Source organism: Babylonia areolata, chromosome 25 (genome assembly GCF_041734735.1).
Source record: "Babylonia areolata isolate BAREFJ2019XMU chromosome 25, ASM4173473v1, whole genome shotgun sequence".
Taxonomy (NCBI): domain Eukaryota; kingdom Metazoa; phylum Mollusca; class Gastropoda; order Neogastropoda; family Buccinidae; genus Babylonia; species Babylonia areolata.
In genome coordinates this window covers 17,426,384-17,447,654 of record NC_134900.1, presented here as the reverse complement: position 1 = coordinate 17,447,654, position 21,271 = coordinate 17,426,384, and the positions used below count along the sequence as shown (strand labels likewise).

Here is a 21,271-nt window from a genome sequence, read left to right as displayed (position 1 = left end):
TTCTGTAGAAATGATCACAGCTTCACTTCCGTTCAGCAGAAGACATTTTACGAGCGAGGTAGGCACATGTGAGTGAATGCGCGTAATGTTGATCCAGTGGATTTCTTGTACAAACACTTCATTCCTTCTCCCCGAACAATAGCTTAGTGACAATCAAAGAATAAAGGTATCATGTCCTTTGCATTTGCCCCCCAAAATGATGTTAATATCATTACCGGTGTCGGTGCCGCAAAATCAAAACACAGTGTGACCAACACTAACTCTTCATGCAGACGTGTTGAATCTTTTGGAAAAGAACGAATACGCTTGAATTGATAGTGTGTGTGTGTGTGTTTGTTTGTTATGGTAAAAGAGTGGATTACAGTTAGTTAGATGGAGTATCCACTGTGTACAACGCACTTTTTGATTTCTTATGTGAATATTTTGAAGATGAAGATATGAAGGTCATAAGTTCAACAGGTTGAACTTGTAAGATATTTTTTTGTTTTTGATATTAGTTTTTTATTACCGTACAAGTACATGTGCTTATATCAAACTGTTAATTACACTCTAATCATTCTGTTCATAAAAAATATACAAGGTATTCCGTTTTGTAAGCACAACCGAAAAAAAAACAACCTTGAAATTACTATTGTCTCCACAGTATCTGGATCAGTTGAGTTAGTTTGTAACATTACCTTTGCTGCATTGTTTCACTGTCCGTAAAGTTTGTTTGAGAGACGAGAGAGAGGGGGGGGGGGGGGGGGGGGGGAGAGGAGAGAGAGAATGTGCACATATACATGTGTGTTAACATGAAAATATATTCCCAGTTAAAAGATGTTTTCATGCATTGCCATTTACTCGGTTTAGACTCAAGAGTCCACTTGACTTTGTATATTTTTTTATTGTCTTGTCAGATGAATAAATCACATCACCGACATCTTGTGTTATGTTACAAACAATGTTGTTTATCATCTCATATTGTGAGACCAGGTCTACAGATTATGTCAACACTACACACATATGAAAAACCATAAAAACTGAAAACTGTAACATTGCGACAGCTGGTACTGTGGGAATGGTTGGGAAAGGCTCCCAACAAATGTGCAGTGATGAACATTGATTTTTTTGTTTAATTGTTGGCAGTTCTTGGGCTGGAGTGGAAAGGTTTTGAGATGGAGACAGTGGCTGAGCTGTAATTAGAAACACAATGTGCTGGAAGTGGAAGTCTTTTTTTCTCTTTATTTCTTGTGATTTACAGATATGAATTAAGGTAATAACCATCTTCAGAATCTTGGTACTCTCCCTACCTAAATCTGTTCCTGATTACCACACTTTAGCTGTTAATGAAGAGTGCAACATCATGGTTCATAATTTAGAATATTACAGATTTTACCTGGGTCAAAAGGAACATTTGGCAGGGATTGTTCAGAAAATCTGAAAAGGTATAAACATGAATTGGAAATCATACACAAATACAGGAGGAGTTTTGACACATATGCATTTATACCCATAAGTGTTTGTATATGTGTATGCTCACACACACACTTTATGTTTCCTTTCAGGTCAGTACTCGAGATAAACGAAACGAAGCAACCACATGTACAAAGGATGGCTTCTTGGGTGACTGCAAGAACAAAACTGTCAGCCTTGATGAGGCTGCTGCCACTGACAACGGACAGCTTTCTTCCTTTCTACAGAGCATCAGTGTCTCATAAACTTCAACAGGATGGCTTTCGCTTCATCATTGATCAGCCAAGAACATTTTTCCACACAATGAAGACATCACCACAGATCTTGACCGCAAGTAAACCATGCTCATGTTCTCGAAAACCAAAGTGTAGCAGTGCACCTTTGCGTGTTCCGCAGGTTGACTTGGATTCTGAGGTGGAGAGGAAAAGAACTTCAGAGATTAAAGTGGGTGTACAGTCTGCAACTGAAGTTTTACAGAACCTGAGTCCAGAGGATGCTCGGAAACTTAAGATTATCAAGCTGGAGTTTGATGTTACAGAACAGATGAACGGAAAGGTCAGCCATGTCTGATAAAATTAAATCTAATTGATGAGTTTCAGTGTGTGTGTGTGTGTGTGTGTGTGTGTGTGTGGATGACTTCATCAAATAAACGTGTGTAATTCAAGTGATGTGTGTGGGTATGCGACTCTACAGGAATGCTGTTTCATGGTGAATGGGTGTTGTGTGAAATTGTGTGTGACTGTAACTTGGAAGTCTGTGTGTGTTTGTGTGTGTTTGTGTGACTGGATGACTTCTTCAAATAAACATGTGTAATTCAAGTGATGTGTGGTTATGTCACTCTACAAGAATGATATTTTATGGTGAATGGGTGTAGTGTGAGTTTGTCTATGAGTCTGTGTGTTATTATAGTGTATTTGAAGCTTGAAGGATTGTTGTTTTTTCAAAATCAAATGTACACGTGTGTGTTTGGGATTCAAATGATGTGTTTTGATGTGAGTATATGGGTACTATGTATGTGACTTTCCAGGAGTGCTCATTCAAGGTGAATGTGAGTGTAGATTTGTGCAATGTGTGCAAGTGTGCCTTTGCAGTTTTGAGATTTTGTGCATGTATGTTGCATGAAGGAAAATTAGGTATCCATCCATTACTGTACTCCATGGCGGTGAGGCTGATGGTCAGATGTTTGTAATTTTTGATTCACTTGTGTAAACAAAGTGAGTCTATGTTTTAACCCAGTGTTCGGTTGTCTGTGTGTGTGTGTGTGTGTGTCCATGGTAAACTTTAACATTGCCATTTTCTTTGGAAATATTTTGTCTGCCATTACCAAATTTGGCTTAAACATAGTATGAAAAAAATCTTCACAGTCATACCAATAACAGCTTGTAAGTCTTCTGAATTAAGCCGTATTTCCGAATCATTATGGGTTTATTTTGTTGAGATTTCTTCCGAAATCCGAAAATTAAAAAACGACCTTCCCACTGAGTTTGGCCTACAAGAACGTAGGTTGTGTTCGAAGATAACACCTTGTTTTTCTTGTTCACAATTAAAAGGAAAGAAATACAGAACACATAACAGTGATACTAGCTACACCAATCGATCATTTCTTTCAGCCTATTGTAGACTGGTTCGTCAGTGCAGATCTAGAGATCTACCATGTGTTGTGGTGTGCTTGAAGTGATGGCAACGTCTCCTTTACCGCCAAAATACAAGAATAATTGAGATATAATAAAACACAAAAAAACATGATTTAAATGGCATTATCATGTCCACAACAATTACATCTATTTGTCGCACGAAGAGGAAAACGTTAATATCGTTTTAAGTATTGAATTTAGTTGAATGATGTCAGATGCGCCGCAGCAGTGGGGATTTGTCTGCTTGCTTCAGAACTGAACATGCATGGTTCGATCCCACTAGCATGCCTTTTTTGCTTCATTTTTTTTTAAATTAATTTTTTTTCTTCCAAGCTTATTTGATATATCATATTTAATACAGAGCACTTTTCAACGATTTTTTAAATCTCTTTTTTCTTCTCCTTCTCCTCATGATTCCTTTACTGGATAAAGTGCGAAGCACAAGTGAGTGTTGAAGGCTTTGCCTCTTGTTTTTATTGTAATTTGTATGAATTATGGTGGGAAAATGCAACCACGTAACAAGTCTTCTGTTAAATTGATGAAATTAGATTGTTTGATCTTATGTTTATGTCAATGAAATTATGTGAACAGAAACAAAGAAAACCAGGATTCACAGCCCCATGAGATGTTAGTATAGAATTTGTTTCTATTGTCTCTGATTCTTTCCTCCAGAAAGATTTGTGTGTGTGTGTGCAGTTGCACTATAAACACAATTTCTTCTGTTATGTTTGCGTTAGGATCACTTTTCATAGTTTACAATGCATTTCCTTTTGTAACAATGAATATTGATCACATTTTGCTGTGTCAGGTTCCTGAGGTGATGACGGATGAAAACTGGCTGCATGCCTTGAAACTGGACAGCAAGAGCCAGAGGCTGCGCTATTACATCTTTCTGCGGAAAGTGGAAATGTTGAAAAAGTCCAGGAAAAGGAAGCAAGAGACGAAGCAGGAGTTAAAGCAGCGAGAGAAAGCTGAAGCCGCCGATGAAACAGAGCCTGTGTATAAAAACACCATCTTTTTCACCATCAGGGAGACAACACTTAAAAAGGTTGGTTTTTTGTTGTTGTTAAGAAATGTTATTGTGTGTTGTGTGTATTATAATAGTAAGTCAAGTCCGTCCACATATTCTGGAAATACATCTAGACACAGTCTATGTTCTGGTTTTGTACTTTGAAAGCATTTTTGATTGAGCCATTTTACTTTTAAAGCTAAATTGTTTTTATTTTTATTTTTTTCTAAATACTCATTGAGGGTAGCAGAATTTTATTCAACTGAAAATCCATCAGCCACTACTATTTGTGGCTCTCAGCTATGATTTAGGCACTTAGAGAATAGATCAGTCACAATGCTTTGATGTGAATACATTTAGTTTGTGTGGTGTAGTATACATGGATCAGTCTGCATGCTGTTACACCCCCTTTAGACTGAAACTGTGAAATGGAACACAAACAAACAAACGAAGGAGTCTAAATTACACAGAATAAAAGTATGAACATTTCAAATAACTGACACATTTTACATCTTCATCAACAGAGTCACCTTCATTTGGCTTTGGTGTGTAGTGGTCTGTACTTTGTTACCAAGATCAGATTATTCTTACAGTGAGAATGTGGGTTTTGTAAACAAGATAGGGTTATTCTGACATGGACAGATGAAGAGGGTGGGTTTTGTTTTAAAAAGATCAGATAATTCTTACATCGAGAGCATGGGTTTTGTGAAAAAGTTCACATTGTCCTTACATTGAGGGCATGGGTTTTGTTAACAAGTTCAAATTATTCTTACATGGAGAGCATGAGTTTTGAGAGAACCACTTCAGCCAAAACGGTTAGTAGGCATAATACAATTTTATAGACGTAAGTTTTCCACTATCCCTTTATATATGTCTCACTTGAACACAGGCCTTATTTGAACTTAGTTTACCAAAATGAATGTAAGTACTTCCCATCTGTTTTAAAGCACAGTACCGTTCACAGATGAAAGTTTTCCACTGTTGCCCTGTATGTTTCACTTGAACACAGGCCTTATTTGAACACAAGTTACCAAAATGAATGGAATTCAGGACTCCCTATCTGTTTTGAAGCACAATTCCGTTCTGTACAGTAATTATCAATCCTCTACATTTTCCAGGCAGTTTTGAAGCACAAATCCGTTCAGTACAGTAATTATCAATCCTCTACATTTTCCAGGCAGTTTTGAAGCACAAATCCGTTCAGTACAGTCATTATTAATCCTCCACACATTCCAGGCAGTTTTGAAGCACAATTCCGTTCGGTACTATCATTATTCATCCTCTCCACTTTCCAGACAGTTTTGGAGCACAATTCCGTTCAGTACAATCATTATTCATCCTCTCCACTTTCCAGACAGTTTTGAAGCACAATTCCGTTCAGTAGAATCATTATTCATCCTCTCCACTTTCCAGGCAGTTTTGAAGCACACATTCCATTCAGTACAAACTACAATCATTATTCATCCTCTCCACTTTCCAGGCAGATTTGATGCACAATTCCATTCAGTACAGTAATTCTTAATCCTCTCCACTTTCCAGGCAGTTTTGATGCACAATTCCATTCAGTACAGTAATTCTTAATCCTCTCCACTTTCCAGGCAGTTTTGATGCACAATTCCATTCAGTACAGTAATTCTTAATCCTCTCCACTTTCCAGGCAGTTTTGAAGCACAATTCCATTCAGTACAGTAATTCTTAATCCTCTACACTTTCCAGGCAGTTTTGAAGCACAATTCCATTCAGTACAGTAATTCTTAATCCTCTCCACTTTCCAGGCAGTTTTGAAGCACAATTCCATTCAGTACAGTAATTCTTAATCCTCTACACTTTCCAGGCAGTTTTGAAGCACAATTCCATTCAGTACAGTAATTCTTAATCCTCTACACTTTCCAGGCAGTTTTGAAGCACAATTCCATTCAGTACAGTAATTCTTAATCCTCTCCACTTTCCAGGCAGTTTTGAAGCACAATTCCATTCAGTACAGTAATTCTTAATCCTCTACACTTTCCAGGCAGTTTTGAAGCACAATTCCATTCAGTACAGTAATTCTTAATTTCTTTTGAAGCACAATTCCCCCCCGAAAGCGAAGTATGGCTGCCTACATGGTGGGGTAAAAACAGTCATACATGTAAAAGCCCACACGTGCGCATATGAGTGAACATGGGAGTTGCAGCCCATGAACGCTGAAGTAGAAGAAGAAGAAGAAGCAGAATTCCGTTCAGTTCATTAATTGTCAATCTTCCACACTTTCCAGGCAGGGAACTACCGCCTGGCCCATGCCCTGCAGTTCGGCCAGCCCCTGGTGTTCGACATGGACTATGAGCAGTACATGCGCTCCCAGGACTGCCAGAACCTGGTCTTCCAGTTGCTCCTGAGCTACAGCCGGAACCGTGAGGCCCGCGAGCCCTTCCACTTCTTCCTCACCTCCTTGGACCCCCGCGGCCGGGTGCTGAGGATGCTTCAGCGCCAGAAGCTGGTGGGTTCCAACTTCCTGGGCACCATGACGGACCAGAGTTACTTAGACTTGTTCCCGCGGAAGAACCTTGTGTACCTGTCACCGCACGCCAGCGATAACCTGAAGGATGTGAGCGCGGATGATGTGTACATCATCGGGGGCATCGTGGACAAGATCAACACCTCGCCCTTCTCCCTGGCCAGGGCCAAGGAGCAAGGGATCCGGGTGGCCAAGTTTCCCTTGGACAATTATCTGCTGTGAGTTGTGATTTTGTGTATTTGTATTAATTGCTGTTTTTGTCACAACTGATTTCTCTGTGTGAAATTCAGGCTGCTCTCCCCAGGGAGAGTGCATCGCTTCACTAACAGCACCACCCATTTCTTTTTATATTTTTTCTGCCTGCAATTTTATTTGTTTTCCTACTTGTGGTTGATTTTTTCTTGTTTTGTGTGAAATGTGACTGTGAGCATGGTCATTTGCGTTTAATATGTGTACCTTTACATGTGCGTGTGCATGTGCAGAAACGAGAGATAGAGAGTTTTTGATTTGTTGTTGCAGTGTTAGCATTTGTGTGTATTTGTAAATCTGAAACGTGTCAGTGTAGCTGTGCAAGTGCTTATGTGTAAGTGTGTTTGTCTGCAAAATACATTTGACAAAGGTCTTTTGACCAAAAATTTGGATACTTCTTTTATTGTGTTATTTCAGTGTTTGTGTGTGTGTTTTTTGGTTTTTTGTTGTTTTTGTTTTTTGGGTTTGTTTTTTTTTTTGGGTGGGGGGGGGTGCGGGGGGGGGGGGGGGTGTGTGTTGAGGGTGTGTGTGTTGTTTTTTCAAACACACAAAATATTTTTGGGTGTGCACATTGTGTGGATTAAGTGTCTATCCCCCAACAACCAGCAGTAGTTTCCATTATGTGGGTTCAGATTATCACTGCATTCCTCCAGTAACAGCCCCATTATGTGGGTTCAGATTATCACTGTATTCCTCCAGTAACAGCCCCAGTAAATCCATTATCTGCCAGTGCCAATGGTCTTGATACCAACAAAGCATAGACACTACTGGAGGGGAAAGGGACTTGCGTAAGCATGAGAACAGACAAAAGAAGCATGAGAAAGGACAAAATTATAGAAAATTTTCATTCTTTGAGTTGATTTACTCTACAAAGATTTTTGTTAGTCAAACTGTGTATACATGCTTTGTATTTCTTATGTATGTGCGTATTCATCTGCTTTCATGGGCAGCAACTCCTGCATTTTTTCGTAGTCATGTGCAAGTGGGCTTTTATGTGTATGACTGTTTCTTACCGATGCCTTGTAGGCAGCCATACTCCCATTTTCAGCAAATGCTGGGTATGTTATTGCTTCTGTAACCCATCAAATGCTGAAACGGATTAAAGGATTTTTTTTTTTTTTTTTTTTGCTGCCCCATCATCTGCACCGTTTCAGTGGCATTACTCCCACCATGCTCATTTAGATTCCCCCATACTCGGCCACACCTGGGTTCGTCCTTCGCAGTTCCAGCGTCGGCAGTCCACAGGGAACCATCGATGTTAGGTCGCCAGGAGGCCACACACCAGAATAGACCCTGCACTGCTGCTGAGTCACTTCAGTGGTGTTCAGTGGTGCCTTTTCTGTTTTAACGTACTTAGGACACCACCTACTAAGCCCCCTACTAACGACAATAATGGCTTAGTCGCAGAGCCAGACTGAGTGAGCGTCCCTCCCAGAGTGGAGACCGCCACCACGTCCCTCAAACAGCCCCCCATGAATCTGCCGACACTGACGACATTGACAGGACTCACCCCAAGCACGGAAGTGGAGGGGTATCGAAAGATTAAAGGATATTTTGTCTTCTGCATGTGTATACACATGAAGGGGGTTCAGGCAGTAGAAGATCTGCAGATATGTCAATGACCTGGGAGATCGGAAAAATCTCCAACCTTAAACTGCCTTGTGCACTAAAACTGGAGATGCAATGCTCTTATCATTCAGCTACCATACCAGTCATATGTGTGTGTATGACTCGATACAGCTGCTGAACTGGTATATATAAGAATATGAACCCCACACTTTCTCACAGGCGTGTGCATGCATGAACCAGCCAGCTGTCATGTCTTTGTATGAATTGATATTTGATACTTCTGCTGTCATTGGCTGCAACTCCCATGTTCACTGCCATGTGCAATGTTAGGTCTTTATGCGTATAATCGTTTTTTACTCCACCATGTAGGCAGCCTTACTCTGTTTATGTGGGTATTTGATATTTGTATTTGTATTTCTTTTTGTCACAACAGATTTCTCCGTGTGAAATTCGGGCTGCTCTCCCCAGGGAGAGCGCGTCGCTACACTACAGCACCACCCATTTTTTTGTATTTTTTTCCTGCGTGCAATTTTATTTGTTTTTTCCTATCTAAGTGGATTTTTCTACATAATTTTGCCAGGAACAACCCTTTTGTTGCTGTGGGTTCCTTTACATGCACCAAGTGCATGCTGCACATGGGACCTCGGTTTATCGTCTCATCCGAATGACTAGCATCCATACCACCACTCAAGGACTAGTGGAGGGGGAGAAAATATCGGCGGCTGAGCCGTGAATTGAACCAGCGCGCTCAAATTCTCTCGCTTTCTAGGAGGACGTGTTACCTCTAGGCCATCACTCCACATTAACCCAACATATCAAAGAATCTTTTTTTTTTTCTTTTTTTTTAAAGTTTATGTCTTTTATAGTCAATAACTACATCATTTTGGTAAAAATAAAAGCAGGCCAACAGAAATGAAAAATACTGCTCTGTGCAGTATGTGTGTGTGTGTGTGTGTGCGCGCGCGTGTGCGTGATTTCTCAAAATTCCACAAATACTTTTAATGTTTAAGGTACTTTCCAAAGGAAAGAAATTACAAACAAACAAAAAGCCTAAGCAATGTATGAAGGGTTGCTTTTTAAAATGATTTTCTTTATAGTCAATAATTGCATCATTTTGTTAAAAAATAATAGCAGGACAAAGTAACTGAAAAACATTGCTTTGTGCATGGAAACAATGATGGTGTGACTGTGATTTCAGGTGGGGCAGTGGCTCCAAGAGTTTGACGCTGGACCAGGTAACGACCATACTGCTGGAGCAGCAGAGGTCAAAGGACTGGAACGAAGCCTTCAAGGCCATACCTCGGAGAAAATTGTACAGGGACGATTGATTAGGGTATGTGAGTAGTGGGAACATTACTTGGGGCGATTGTTAATGTTCTGTGAGTGGTAGAGGTTTTCCTTGGGATGATTGTCAGTGGTTTGAGTGGTACTGGTAGGTTTTTCTTGGGACGATTGTTGATGGTCTGTGAGTGGTAAGCGAGTTTACTGGTGACAGTTGTTGATAGTCTGAGGTTTTGATAGAGACAATTGTTGATGGTCTGTGTATGGTGGGGGTTTTAACAGGGACAATTGTTAATGTTCTGTGAGTGCTAGAGGTTTTGATAGGGACAAATTGTTAACATTCTGTGAGTGCTAGACGTTTTAATAGGGACAAATTGTTTATGTTCTGTGAGTGCTAGAGATTTTAATAGGGGCAGTTGTTAACAGTGGTGTAGATTTGAAAAGGGAGGATTTTTGTTTGTTCTGTAAGTGGTAGAGATTTTAATGGGGACAATTAATCACAGTGCTAGAAGTTTTAAGAGGGAGGATTGTTAATGTTTTGTGAGTAGTGGAGATTTTAATGGGTACAATTGTTAATGTTTTATGAGTGGTAGAGATTTTAATAGGGACGATTGTTGATAACAGTAGATATTTTGATAGGGAGGATTGTTAATATACTGATTGCTAAGATATTGTTGATAATGGTAGAGATTTTATAAGGGAAGATTGTTTATGTTTTGTGAGTGGTAGAGATTTTAATAGGGACAATTGTTAATGGCGGTAGAGATTTTGATAGGGAGGATTGTTAGTATACTGCAAGTGGTAGAGGTTTTGACCGGGAGTGTTGTTAATGTTCTGTGAATTGTAGCGTTGTTAACTGTGTTAGAGATTTTAATCAGGATGATTTCTGACTGGATTAGCAACATTCTGTGGACTACTAGTATTGGGGTGGTTTTTTTTAGGTCACAGTTGTCAGTTTCCTCCCTGTTCCTCTGGGTATTCATTGGAAAACAAGTTTTCCCATCACAACATGAATCAGAACAGGGATTTTCTGTGTTAATCCCAGAAACTGTCGTTTCTTCTCAGGCCAGGTTTGTCTTTAATTTGAATTGGCTAATCCAGAAAGCAGACATGTCTGCTGCTGCAGAAAAAATTCTGACTTGTTGTGGAGCTGCAAGCACTGTAATGTGTGCAGAGGATGTGAATTCAATGCCGCATGGAGTACTGGTATCAGCAGAATGCGTTCTGTGCCAGGGGCATAAAAAATTACATATAGCTACCAGTGGAGACATCCCCGTATGGGGTATTGGGGATTGTTCAATAGCAACTGTGTCCCCACCTCCTGGAAATTCTGTACTGGAGATTTCCTTTCTATCATTCTCTTTGTCTGTGGTCTTTTCCTTATATATGCACTTTGATTTGTCTCTGCACAAGATTCAGCGCTATGCATGTATAAATATCATTATTTTTATTCCTTTTGTATTTTCTGTGTTGGTCCATTCACCTTTAATCTCTCTTTTCTTTGGAAAGCTATGATTTTTGGTCTTTTTCTGGACTGGAAAATTGGGTCTTCTTACTATGTTCTGTTGTTCATCATGCCAAGGTCGAAGAATGTGTTATGTTTCAGGTTGGCATTTCTTGATTTTGTAAGCTTAAGCATAATTTTGTGTATGATTATGCTATGTTCATGTTTCATGTTGTGTTTTTTTAATCCTCTGGTGTGAAAATTGATGCAGTGGTCAGTTTATAGAGACATGTCCTAGGTTTATGTGCATGAGTATGACTGTACTTATGCCTTATTTGTTTTCCCACGTGATTTTGTTTCTCTTTTTCAGATTCTGTGGGATCAATGTTGACAGTGTTTTCATCCCTGATTTGGCCCTGTGTGGTCAGGTTGACTGGACTGTCAGCGACAATTATGCATGAATGGTAGCATTGGAGATGGCTGTTGGTTCTGATCTCCACACCTTTCAGTTGAATGAAACTACATACTGCTTATGTCACTTAAAAATAAATAAATAAAAAGTGTGTTAGCGTGTGTATGTGCAAAATGTGTGTGTGTGTGTGTGTTCAGCCTGCAAACCTGTGCAATGCCAAAACAAAAAAAAATCAGTTTTCATTGTGGAAGCTGTACAGATTACTGGCAGTTTGACAAACACTTTTTCTTTCCTCTTTGTTTAATTTTGCCCCAACACATTTTGATTTTCACACACCATCTGCCCATCATGGATGGTTTCTGATCAAGTGATGCATGTGTAGTCGTGTCTAAATAAAGAAGTGTTTATGGGCCTGAATCATTTCAGCCATGTTGACTGTTACTTTGAAAGTGCGTGGCTGCTAATTTAGAAGTTGAATGTAACCCCAGAAATGAGACAGTGCAATTGTCACTGTGCCAGAAAAGATTGCAAGTCTTCCCTGAGCTGTGCGCATGAATGCTTTGGAGTCGAAGAACAAATTCCATGATAGAATAGTCTGCAGTCCAGTAGTTGATCAAGAGAGCTTGCAGATTACTGAACTTTGTGTTTCAAATAAAATGAAAATAAAATATTAATTGTGGCACTGCTTCAAACTTGTTCTGTATGCGATTGATTGGGTGCTTCGTTTTCAGTTTTGAAAAAAAAAAAAATGTGCTTTTTCATTTCTTTCTATAACTGTTTATAATCTGATCTCTTTTTCTGTCTTTTTCACTCCAACACACATAATTCAAACTCACACATGCAAACACAGAACAGGTGCGTCATGTTCACAGGTATATACCAGCTCTGAACACTCTTCTTTTCATACCACTGATAAGTCTACATAGTCTGGATGATACTGTCATTCTGATTTGATGATAAAAGATACTGTGTGGAGCATGCACTTAGCGCATGTAGGAGAACCAACGGCACCAAGTTGTTACAGGAAAAACTTTGTAGTAAACTCCGTTCTGATATACGTCTGTTTGTGTGACTAAAACCAGACTGAATGACACAGCCTGCGCTGTGTTCATGATGGGTGCAGGCATGCACAGGACACTCCATTAAGAAGTCATGGGACGTAACTACTCCCGAACAGAGGCAAAAGAGACCACAGGATGCAACTCGCGACAGCCTTAAAAGAAGTATCCCCATGGGTGTACCATCCAGTATTTCATGACTGCAGAGCCCACCGGCTAAAGACACCACCCTCCGGCTGCTGAGCACACCCCACAGACCAAACCGCCCCTGCCTGCAGACAGATGAAGACAGTGCCACTCCAGACACAGCCATACGGTGTTATGTGTCCTCAAGACAGAATCCCAAGTTGTAGTCTTTCCCACTGTCAACAGGACTTTCCCTGTGGTCAGTGGGTCTTTCCTCACTGTCACTGGATCTTTCGCCAGGGTCAGCCTAGTCCAGGCAAAGAAGAAAGAGAAACACGCGTAGGTGCTGGGGAGGACCCAGAGAAGCACGGTCTCCACCCACACTTGGAACAATTCTGCACCACCCTTGGAGGCCTGCGCTGTGTTCACGATGGGTGCAGGCACGCACAGGACACTTCATTAAGAATTCAAGGGACATAACTGATCCTGAACAGAGACAATAAAGACCACAGGATGCAACTCGCGACAGCCTGAAAAGAAGTATCCCCATGGATGTACCAGCCAGTATTTCATGACTGCAGAGCCCCCCAAAAAGGTATGTTAATGGGCAGTGTCAGGCAGTGAGTGGGGTGTATGCTGTCACAAGAGTTAGCATTTTTTCTTCAAGTCTTTTATTCACACACACAAACACACACACTCAAACATGTATATGTACGATGCTGGACAGAAAATATTAATATGTATATATAATTTATTATTCAGTCAGAGAATTCCTTGCACTTTTTTTTTTCTTTTTCTTTTGTTGCGTCTTTTTCTGCTCCATCACAACAACAATCACTGTGAGATGGTGTTCAACAAACAACAAAATCAACAGAAGCCCCTACATCTTGTGCCAAGATAATGTGCAATAATAACTCAATTTCTAATATAGTTGCCCTTAAGTATTCTCCGGAGGAAAATAAAACAAAAAAATGTTTTCCTCAATCCTGAACTGGCTACCATATTACCTTCTCAATTTTTGTCACAGCCGATTTCTCTGAGCAAAATTTGGGCTGCTCTCCCCACCTGCACCTACCCTGAAACTAATTTCTTCCCCCATCCTCTTCCAAAAAGTCAATTTCAGTGTTTTCTTTTTCTTTTTCTTTTTTTTTATTTTTTTAATTCAAACTGTGTAAAATTCCTTTTTGATTAAAGATAAAAGTTAAAAAGAAAAAAACAACAACCAAAGATCCCTTTTGAGAAATGACCAATTCTTTACTCCTATACTTAATTGCAAAAAAAATGTTCTTGTATTTCTTTGTACTGGTAAGACTTGAAAAAAAAAAAAAAAAAAAATCAAAGACTATACTTTCTTTTTAAACACATGATTCACGGAAAAATTGATGCATCATGTTCTGAAAAACTGTATGCAATGTATGAGAATGTCAGCTAACTATCTTTAACATTTCAGAAATATGAATCAAGGTAACTGGTTTTTAGTTTACAATAATCAGCACACCCATTTCACTCTAAACAACTAACACTCAACAGTCCTTTATGGAAGTGATCTTGGCAAGAAAAAAGGTACAAATGAGTTCAAACAAACTTTGTCTAAATTCCATTATATAATACAAAGATATTGCGATGGAATGTTTTTCTTCACACTGAAGCCTGCCTACATATTCATATGTTCATGAAGTCATTTCATCAAGATAAGACATCAACTAACAACCTGTTTGTTTAATGCCCGATTTTTGTCAAGCCATTTTGATAAGACATCAACTAACAACCTGTTTGTTTAATGCCCGATTTTTGTCAAGCCATTTTGATAAGACATCAACTAACAACCTGTTTGTTTAATGCCCGAATTTTGTCAAGCCATTTCTTTGAACACCTGAGATGCATTATGCACCAGTAGCACCCCCGCCCCTTCCCTTACTTTTGATTATGAGGCAAAACAAAATGACTGTAACACATTTATTTTATCTGAGTTTGAAGTTTGTTGATGTGCACAGCATCCCTTGATGTGATCGACGCTCATATCCTGCAACAAAACAAAACTAATGTGAGCAAATGTCTGGAACAATGTGCAATAAAATTACGTCTGAAACATTGTGCAATCCCCCACCCCCACCCCTTCTAAGAAAAGATACATAAAAATGAGGACAATAACAACATTGAACATCATCATCATCATATAACCACCCATAAGTCTAAAAAAAAAAAAGAAAAAAAAAGAAGGCAAAACTATACATCAGAACATCAAATCTGAAGCTGAATCTCAAGTGGTCTCATTTGGGGTCAGAAGACAGAGATATAGCAATAAATTTATTTAATATAGCGCCTAATCCAATGATTCTGCTCGAAGCACTTTACAATAGTTCCAATAAAGATATAAACCATCAAAGCATGCAGGTTGGTCCAGCTTGGTGAGCAAACATGACAAACTTTTACAAGACTGCATCAAGTACATACTATACTCTATGTCCAAACTATATAATCATCACACATAAAAATGTACATGTCTACACACATGTACAATAACTTAATCCATACATTGCCCCTCCATGCAAAACATGTCAAACCACACTTCACAACATAAACATTTATGTGCAAGACATGCATTCAAATACCAAAACAACAGCTTCTATACGCACAACCCCACACAGACATCAAACCAAATGCCAACAGTAATCCATGCATGGTGACACACACAAACATCCCAAACAACAAAAACACCCAAATACAAACAAAATACCACAACATCCAAATGATACAATCTCACACCACATTTGACACCAACATCACAACAGCAAAAATCAGACCACAACACCAAAAAAAACCCCAACCCAATCCAAACACCCATATAAAAACCAATTGCGTACATCACAACACACAAACAATGCACAACCTCTCCCTCCTCTCCACACAACACCTCAACAAGACACACACAAAAAAAAAAACACAGAGTCACGGTTAAGTATGTGTAATTAAAAACAGAATTAAGCACACACCCACACTGTTGCAGGCATCAGGAGATCAAATAAAGGCAGTTTTAAACAGAAGTCTTGAGGCTGGTTTTGAAGCTGGAAATGGACTGGGAGTGTCTTGATGAGTTAATTCATATGGGAAGGAGTTCCACTGGATGGGGGTGGTGAATGCAATGGATCCTCAATTGAAGGACCTTGTAACAACAGAGGGAATTTGGAGACTGCGACTGATGACGAACGTAGCTGTTGTGATGGAAGGTAAACAGTGAGGCGATCAGAAAGATAGGTGAAGAACCAGAGAAAGCGTGAAAGCAATGTGAGGAGAGTTTGTATTCAAGTCTGAACCATATCGGCAACCAGTGGAGTTGTTTCAGAAGAGGCCTAATATGGTCGCTCAGAGGGTGGGTGTTTCAATACAAAACAGCAGCTGAGTTTTGGAGTTTCTGGAGTTTCTGAATAATGTAATGAATATTAAAACAAATTCAAGTATATTAATATATATATTTGTTTTAGTGCAGTTTAGCATGAAGGCAAAACCAGAGAGATGAAGCTAAGATGCAAATGTGAGTGTGAGGAATCCAAGTGCACACTGAACAACAGAAGAACTCAAAATCAAAAAATTAACTGAGTGGAACAATGTTTTTGGGTGCAATTTTCAAATGATATATTGTTGTATGCTAACAAAAAAAGAGTACATCAGTGAATATATACATACATATACATATATGTATGTATGTATGTGTGTGTGTGTGTGTGTGTGTGTGTGTTGATTTTTTGTAAGCCTAAAATAATGTAAAACTGGAGTGAAGGCTTACAACACACATTGCTTGCTTTGTTGACCCTTTGGACACTTGCATCTCTCATCCATGGGAACATCCTTCAACACTTTCTCAGCGTGCATGCCACAACCTGCGACACAAAAAGAGTTTACAACATAAATACATATGTATGTATGTATATGTTGTTGTTGTTTTTTCATGATAATTATAATAATAATAATAATTTATTTTTATATAGCGCTATAATACAAGCATTAGCAAGTTCTAAGCGCTTTACAATCCAGTACCTAAAGTGAAACAAGAAAGCATATTATTATAAAAAGTAGTAGAAACATAAAAGAGAATCATTAATATTATAAAAACACAACGCATAAAACTCACAAAGTAACATACACTCAATACTACAACTATTACACTCCAACACACACACACAAACACACACACACACATGATTAAACGGCTGAGATAACAGCAATTTTCACTTAAAATACACCATAAAAAAGAAGCATAATTGTAATTTGCATGCCATAGATTTTGTAAAAATTGTAAAATAAAGTTTTGGATAGAAAAGGTAATGGGGTAAAAATCGGCAGTCATTCTCCCTTTTGAACCACACCACCACCATCCATTTACCCACCCCCATTCTGTCTACTCACCCATCACACACACTCACATTGCCATGAGCCTGGGACAACAGTACTATTTGAGTTATGACAAGTATTTTTTAAAGAGATAAGTTTTAAGATTTGCTTTAAAGGTAGATAGATGAGTTGTCTATCTGAGAGCAATAGGCAGAGAATTCTAAGTTGTTGGGCCGAAGACAGAAAATGACCTCTTTCCACAGGAGTTATGGAAGTATCAGGGAACAGCTGGGAGGAGTCAAGAGATCTCAAGGTTCTGTTTGGCAAGTACAGGTTAACTCACTCAGTACGGCCAGTCCTCTCTTCTCCTCTACACAGACCCCTCGGATGTCCAGTGGGTGTCTCAATGACCCAACCTTTAGCTTCCGTCGTCAGAATTGTGGTATCTTTGTCAACATTCACCTCTTCAGTATAAGAGCTTTCCGCTTGCAATATTTTGATGGTGGTAATTGGGGTGAAACGCGGTTAACGTTGTCTCTTTCGCCGTTCGTATGGAGAGAGTTAATAAGCTCAGAAAGATATGAGGGTGTGGTATTATAATTCAGGCACTGAACGGAGGTATGTTAACTTCTTTAATATTTGTGTGTGTGTGTGTGTGTGTGTGTGTGTGTGTGTGTGTGTGTGTGAGAGAGAGAGAGAGAGAGAGAGAGAGTGTGTGTGTGTGTGTGTGTGTGTGTTCTACCCAAGTCTGTATCTTGGCACTGTCACCAGTTTATAGTCCTGTTTCTTTCCATATCTTTTTTCCGTCCTAGAACTGCTGAAGGAAACACACAGAGATAGAATGGGGATGGAAGAGAGGAGTACAACTACAGCCAAAAAAAAGGTAAGTAGGCAAAATACCATTAGTAGGTACCTTAAGTAGGCATAATACCGCATACAGATGTTAAGTTTTCCAGTATTCCCCTTCAAACATTCTTATAACTCCCTTGAATACAACCTACCAAAATTGATGAAAAAAACTCCAGTTTCTTTTTGAAGCACAATTCAGCTGAATTCAAATACAGTAATGCTTTATCAAGCTACTGTTCTTATTGTAGGGATAACAATGCCTCTACACTATAATCCACATTACATCAACAAACATAGAAACACCGGTAATGACATCAACACACCACCACCAACTCCCCCCCCCCCCCCCCCCCCCCCCGCCCACCCCCCACATACCTCTCTTTGGAAAGCGCACTTGACAGCATTGTGATATGGTCAATAAAGAAATATAGCACTGACACAGGCACAGGCCTACACTTTACTAACCTGCCCACGTTTTCTTGCCGCAGGTTTTGCAGTCAACTTTGTAGCACATGCTGATTCACCTGTGAAGCTGCCAAGAAGTGCTGCAACAAATAAATTATACAGTGAATGAAAATATCAATGCAAGAGCATTAGTAAAAATCGGACAAAGACACTCCCAAAAGCATAAATGGATCTATCTATGCACACAGCAGTGAGTCTGTCGCTTTGCACAGTCACAACTCCCTTAAGACTGGGGGGACAACTTTTGATTAACATTTAATAAGAGATTTCCCATAATTAAAACACTAGCATCCGATCAAAATCCGCCCCAGGTCCAGGTTCAACAATATTCAAACTAGAGACTGGTTATTTCTTAGTTTCCATCAAACACGGGTCATTTTTTTTTAGTGGAAAACCACCATGCAGTCTGTGTGTTGCTCATTTGCCTCTTGTGCTGGTTACATTACTTTCGATTATGCAAAGATCTACGCAAACTTGAAAAAAAAAAAAAAAATCACTTTATATGATCTTTTTGCACTGGATTATCTTCTCTCTTTAGAACTCTCTTTTCTTGCGTTTCTTCTTACCACCAATTTGAATTCGATTAAACATATTTTTTAAGTTTCCTAATAAGCGCGCTGGCAACGCTATATGATCATCAAAGTTGATTATTCGGATTCTGCCCCCACCGCCGTCGCCATCATTTCCCAAAGCGGATTTAGATTAACTCTATCAATGACGAGGGGAGCAATACGTTTTTTTCTATCCAGGTCAGAAACTTACTGTCTGTGAATGTTTGTCCCAAACTTGCCAAGCAGAGAACAGCCCGTATATTGAAATGCGAGTGAATCTGAAGACCACAGCTCGCGTGTGTCGGTGTGTGGAATGTCGAACACGAGCTGACAGGCCCAACCCACTTCCCTTTTATTTCAACAACAACCACGTTCGATTTGTTATGATGACTAAACAGATTTCGTCAGGGAACGTGTTGGTGCTAGGTCTCTGCGCATGCGCCCTGTTCAAAGCCTGTTTATAGAGCAACTGGCCTTGACCTTCGCTGCCATTATCCAGAACTGGGTGAGCATGCGTCGTCGGTCGATTCTTTTGAACGCCAACGCTCTGAGGACCAGCTTATTTTGAACCCCAATACAACTTATTTGGGTGCCCCCTTCACCTCGCTGGTGTAAACATTAACCAAAACACGTATATATTGCGAGTAAATTATATTTACTCAGGGGGGTGCGGTTGGGGTGCGGTTCTATCCTTTTGTTGTCCCAAATAGACTTATTTTTGTTATGTTCAATCTTACGCCTCTGCGGACACAGGTCAACAATGGTCAATGATGACGGCTGACCTTCCAAATTCAAAATTGAAGGTAAACGCTTCATAACTCATAATAAAAATGTCTGTTGTGCCCGCGGACGTTTAATTTAAGTCCGTGGTTGTGCCTGACGTGACAGGAGTTAAGTCCTCGAGTGAACTCGCGCAACCATGATGCCGTCCACAATAATCTTTAGGAGACAGCCCTGATAGATATTATTACTTAATTAATTAAACAGCTGTTTAAAAACAACAACAACACACACACACAAAAAAAAACACCACCACCAACAACAACAACAAAAAACAAAACAAAAACAAAACCAACCCTACTGTACAGACCTGATTCTGTGTGCAGATTTGCTACAATGTCGTGATCGTCTGGCGTATCAGTATATATATAGTGTGTGTATGTCTGTCTGTCTGTCCGTCCGCTGTGTGTGTGTGTGTGTGTGTGTGTGTGTGTGTGTGGCGCGCGCGCGCGTATATCAGTCAGGGCGCTTGTTTGTCAGTGCGAGTGAGTGAGTGTGCCGTGTGTGTCCGTCAACTTGATGATGTGTGTGTTTGTGTGTGAGCGCATGCACTGATATGTTTGTGCCAGTGAGCGGCGGCTCGTGTGTACAGCACCGTGGTACTGTATATACTTAATACACATGTACATGGCAAAAGAGAGTGGGTCGCACAGAGATACCCTCACAACAACTGATTAAACTATTCATCACTGCGGCTTTCGTCGACTCGCGGTCGTTCCCCTAAAAAATGTATACAGACTCGCTCTACTGTACTTGTTGTGAGTGTGTCCGTCAGCGCGTGCTCGCCGGTAAAATCCATCGACGTCGTCTCCGACAGTTCAGTTCGTTAAAAGCCCAGGGTGCTTTGAAGTTGTAGTCAGTGTCACGTTGCAGTGTCATATATTTCAAACTGATCAGTTGGGCCGTTGATTGAATTATGGGCCATTATCATTATGCTACTTAAAAGTCAGCGCTGGTGTCCGGTTGCCGTGCACGCACTCAGTGGAATATGTAGGCCTAATTAACCGACACTTCAAAATAAAAACCACTCTGGGCTTTTAACGATCAATTGACTGAGACCACCTCATCGATTTCGAGCGGCCGTGGGTTCACTCAGAGACAAGCACTGACGCACATACAACTGAGTGTGTGTGTGTGTGTGTGTGTGTGCGCCGGTGTGTGTGTGTGTGTGTGTGTGTGTGTGTGTGCCAGTCAGTGTGTGTGTGTGTGCCGTGCCGGTGTGTGTCAGTGCTGCCAGTGTGCGTGCCGTGCGCGCGCGTGTGTGTCAGTGTGTGTGTCATGTGTGCCAGTGTCACAGTGTGTCGTGTGTCCGAGTCAGTGTGTGTGTGCGTGCGTGCGCGCGCGCCTTCGCGTGTGTGCCGTGTGTGAACTTGTGTGCCAGTGTGTGTGTGTGTGTGTGTGTGAGTCACGGTGTGTGTATGTGTGTGTGTCACAGTGTGCCGCGTTCACGCGGCGTGTTCCCGGTGTGTGTGTGTGTGTGTGTGTGTGTGTGCGCGCGCGTTCGCGTATGTGTGTGTATGAATGAGTGTGTATAGGACAAACAAAAACAGACGACAACAACAAAAACGA

General features: G+C 40.2%; 1 protein-coding gene and 1 long non-coding RNA gene across 2 annotated transcripts; one reads left to right on the top strand and one right to left on the bottom strand.

Moving 5' to 3' along the window:
* Window positions 1–21: 21 nt before the first annotated feature.
* Window positions 22–14,068, top strand: LOC143299382 (mitochondrial ribonuclease P protein 1 homolog). The gene is made up of 6 exons (XM_076612554.1): window positions 22–58; window positions 1,545–2,007; window positions 3,895–4,134; window positions 6,350–6,807; window positions 9,606–9,740; window positions 11,503–14,068. Exons 2-5 carry the CDS (start codon window positions 1,591–1,593, stop codon window positions 9,733–9,735), a joined length of 1,245 nt encoding a protein of 414 aa, XP_076468669.1. The 5' UTR covers window positions 22–58; window positions 1,545–1,590; the 3' UTR covers window positions 9,736–9,740; window positions 11,503–14,068.
* On the bottom strand, window positions 13,462–19,320 carry LOC143299383 (uncharacterized). The gene is made up of 4 exons (XR_013057524.1): window positions 19,134–19,320; window positions 18,372–18,451; window positions 16,520–16,606; window positions 13,462–14,751 (listed from the first exon to the last, which is right to left on the bottom strand). It is a non-coding gene; the product is annotated as an uncharacterized LOC143299383 (long non-coding RNA).
* Window positions 19,321–21,271: the final 1,951 nt, after the last annotated feature.

Coding starts and splice junctions, on each gene's coding strand:
- LOC143299382 (XM_076612554.1), top strand. CDS start 1,591: ATGGCTTCTTGGGTGACTGCAAGAACAAAACTGTCAGCCTTGATGAGG. Junction 2,008..3,894: donor CAGAACAGATGAACGGAAAG/GTCAGCCATGTC, acceptor TTGCTGTGTCAG/GTTCCTGAGGTGATGACGGA. Junction 4,135..6,349: donor GGGAGACAACACTTAAAAAG/GTTGGTTTTTTG, acceptor CACACTTTCCAG/GCAGGGAACTACCGCCTGGC.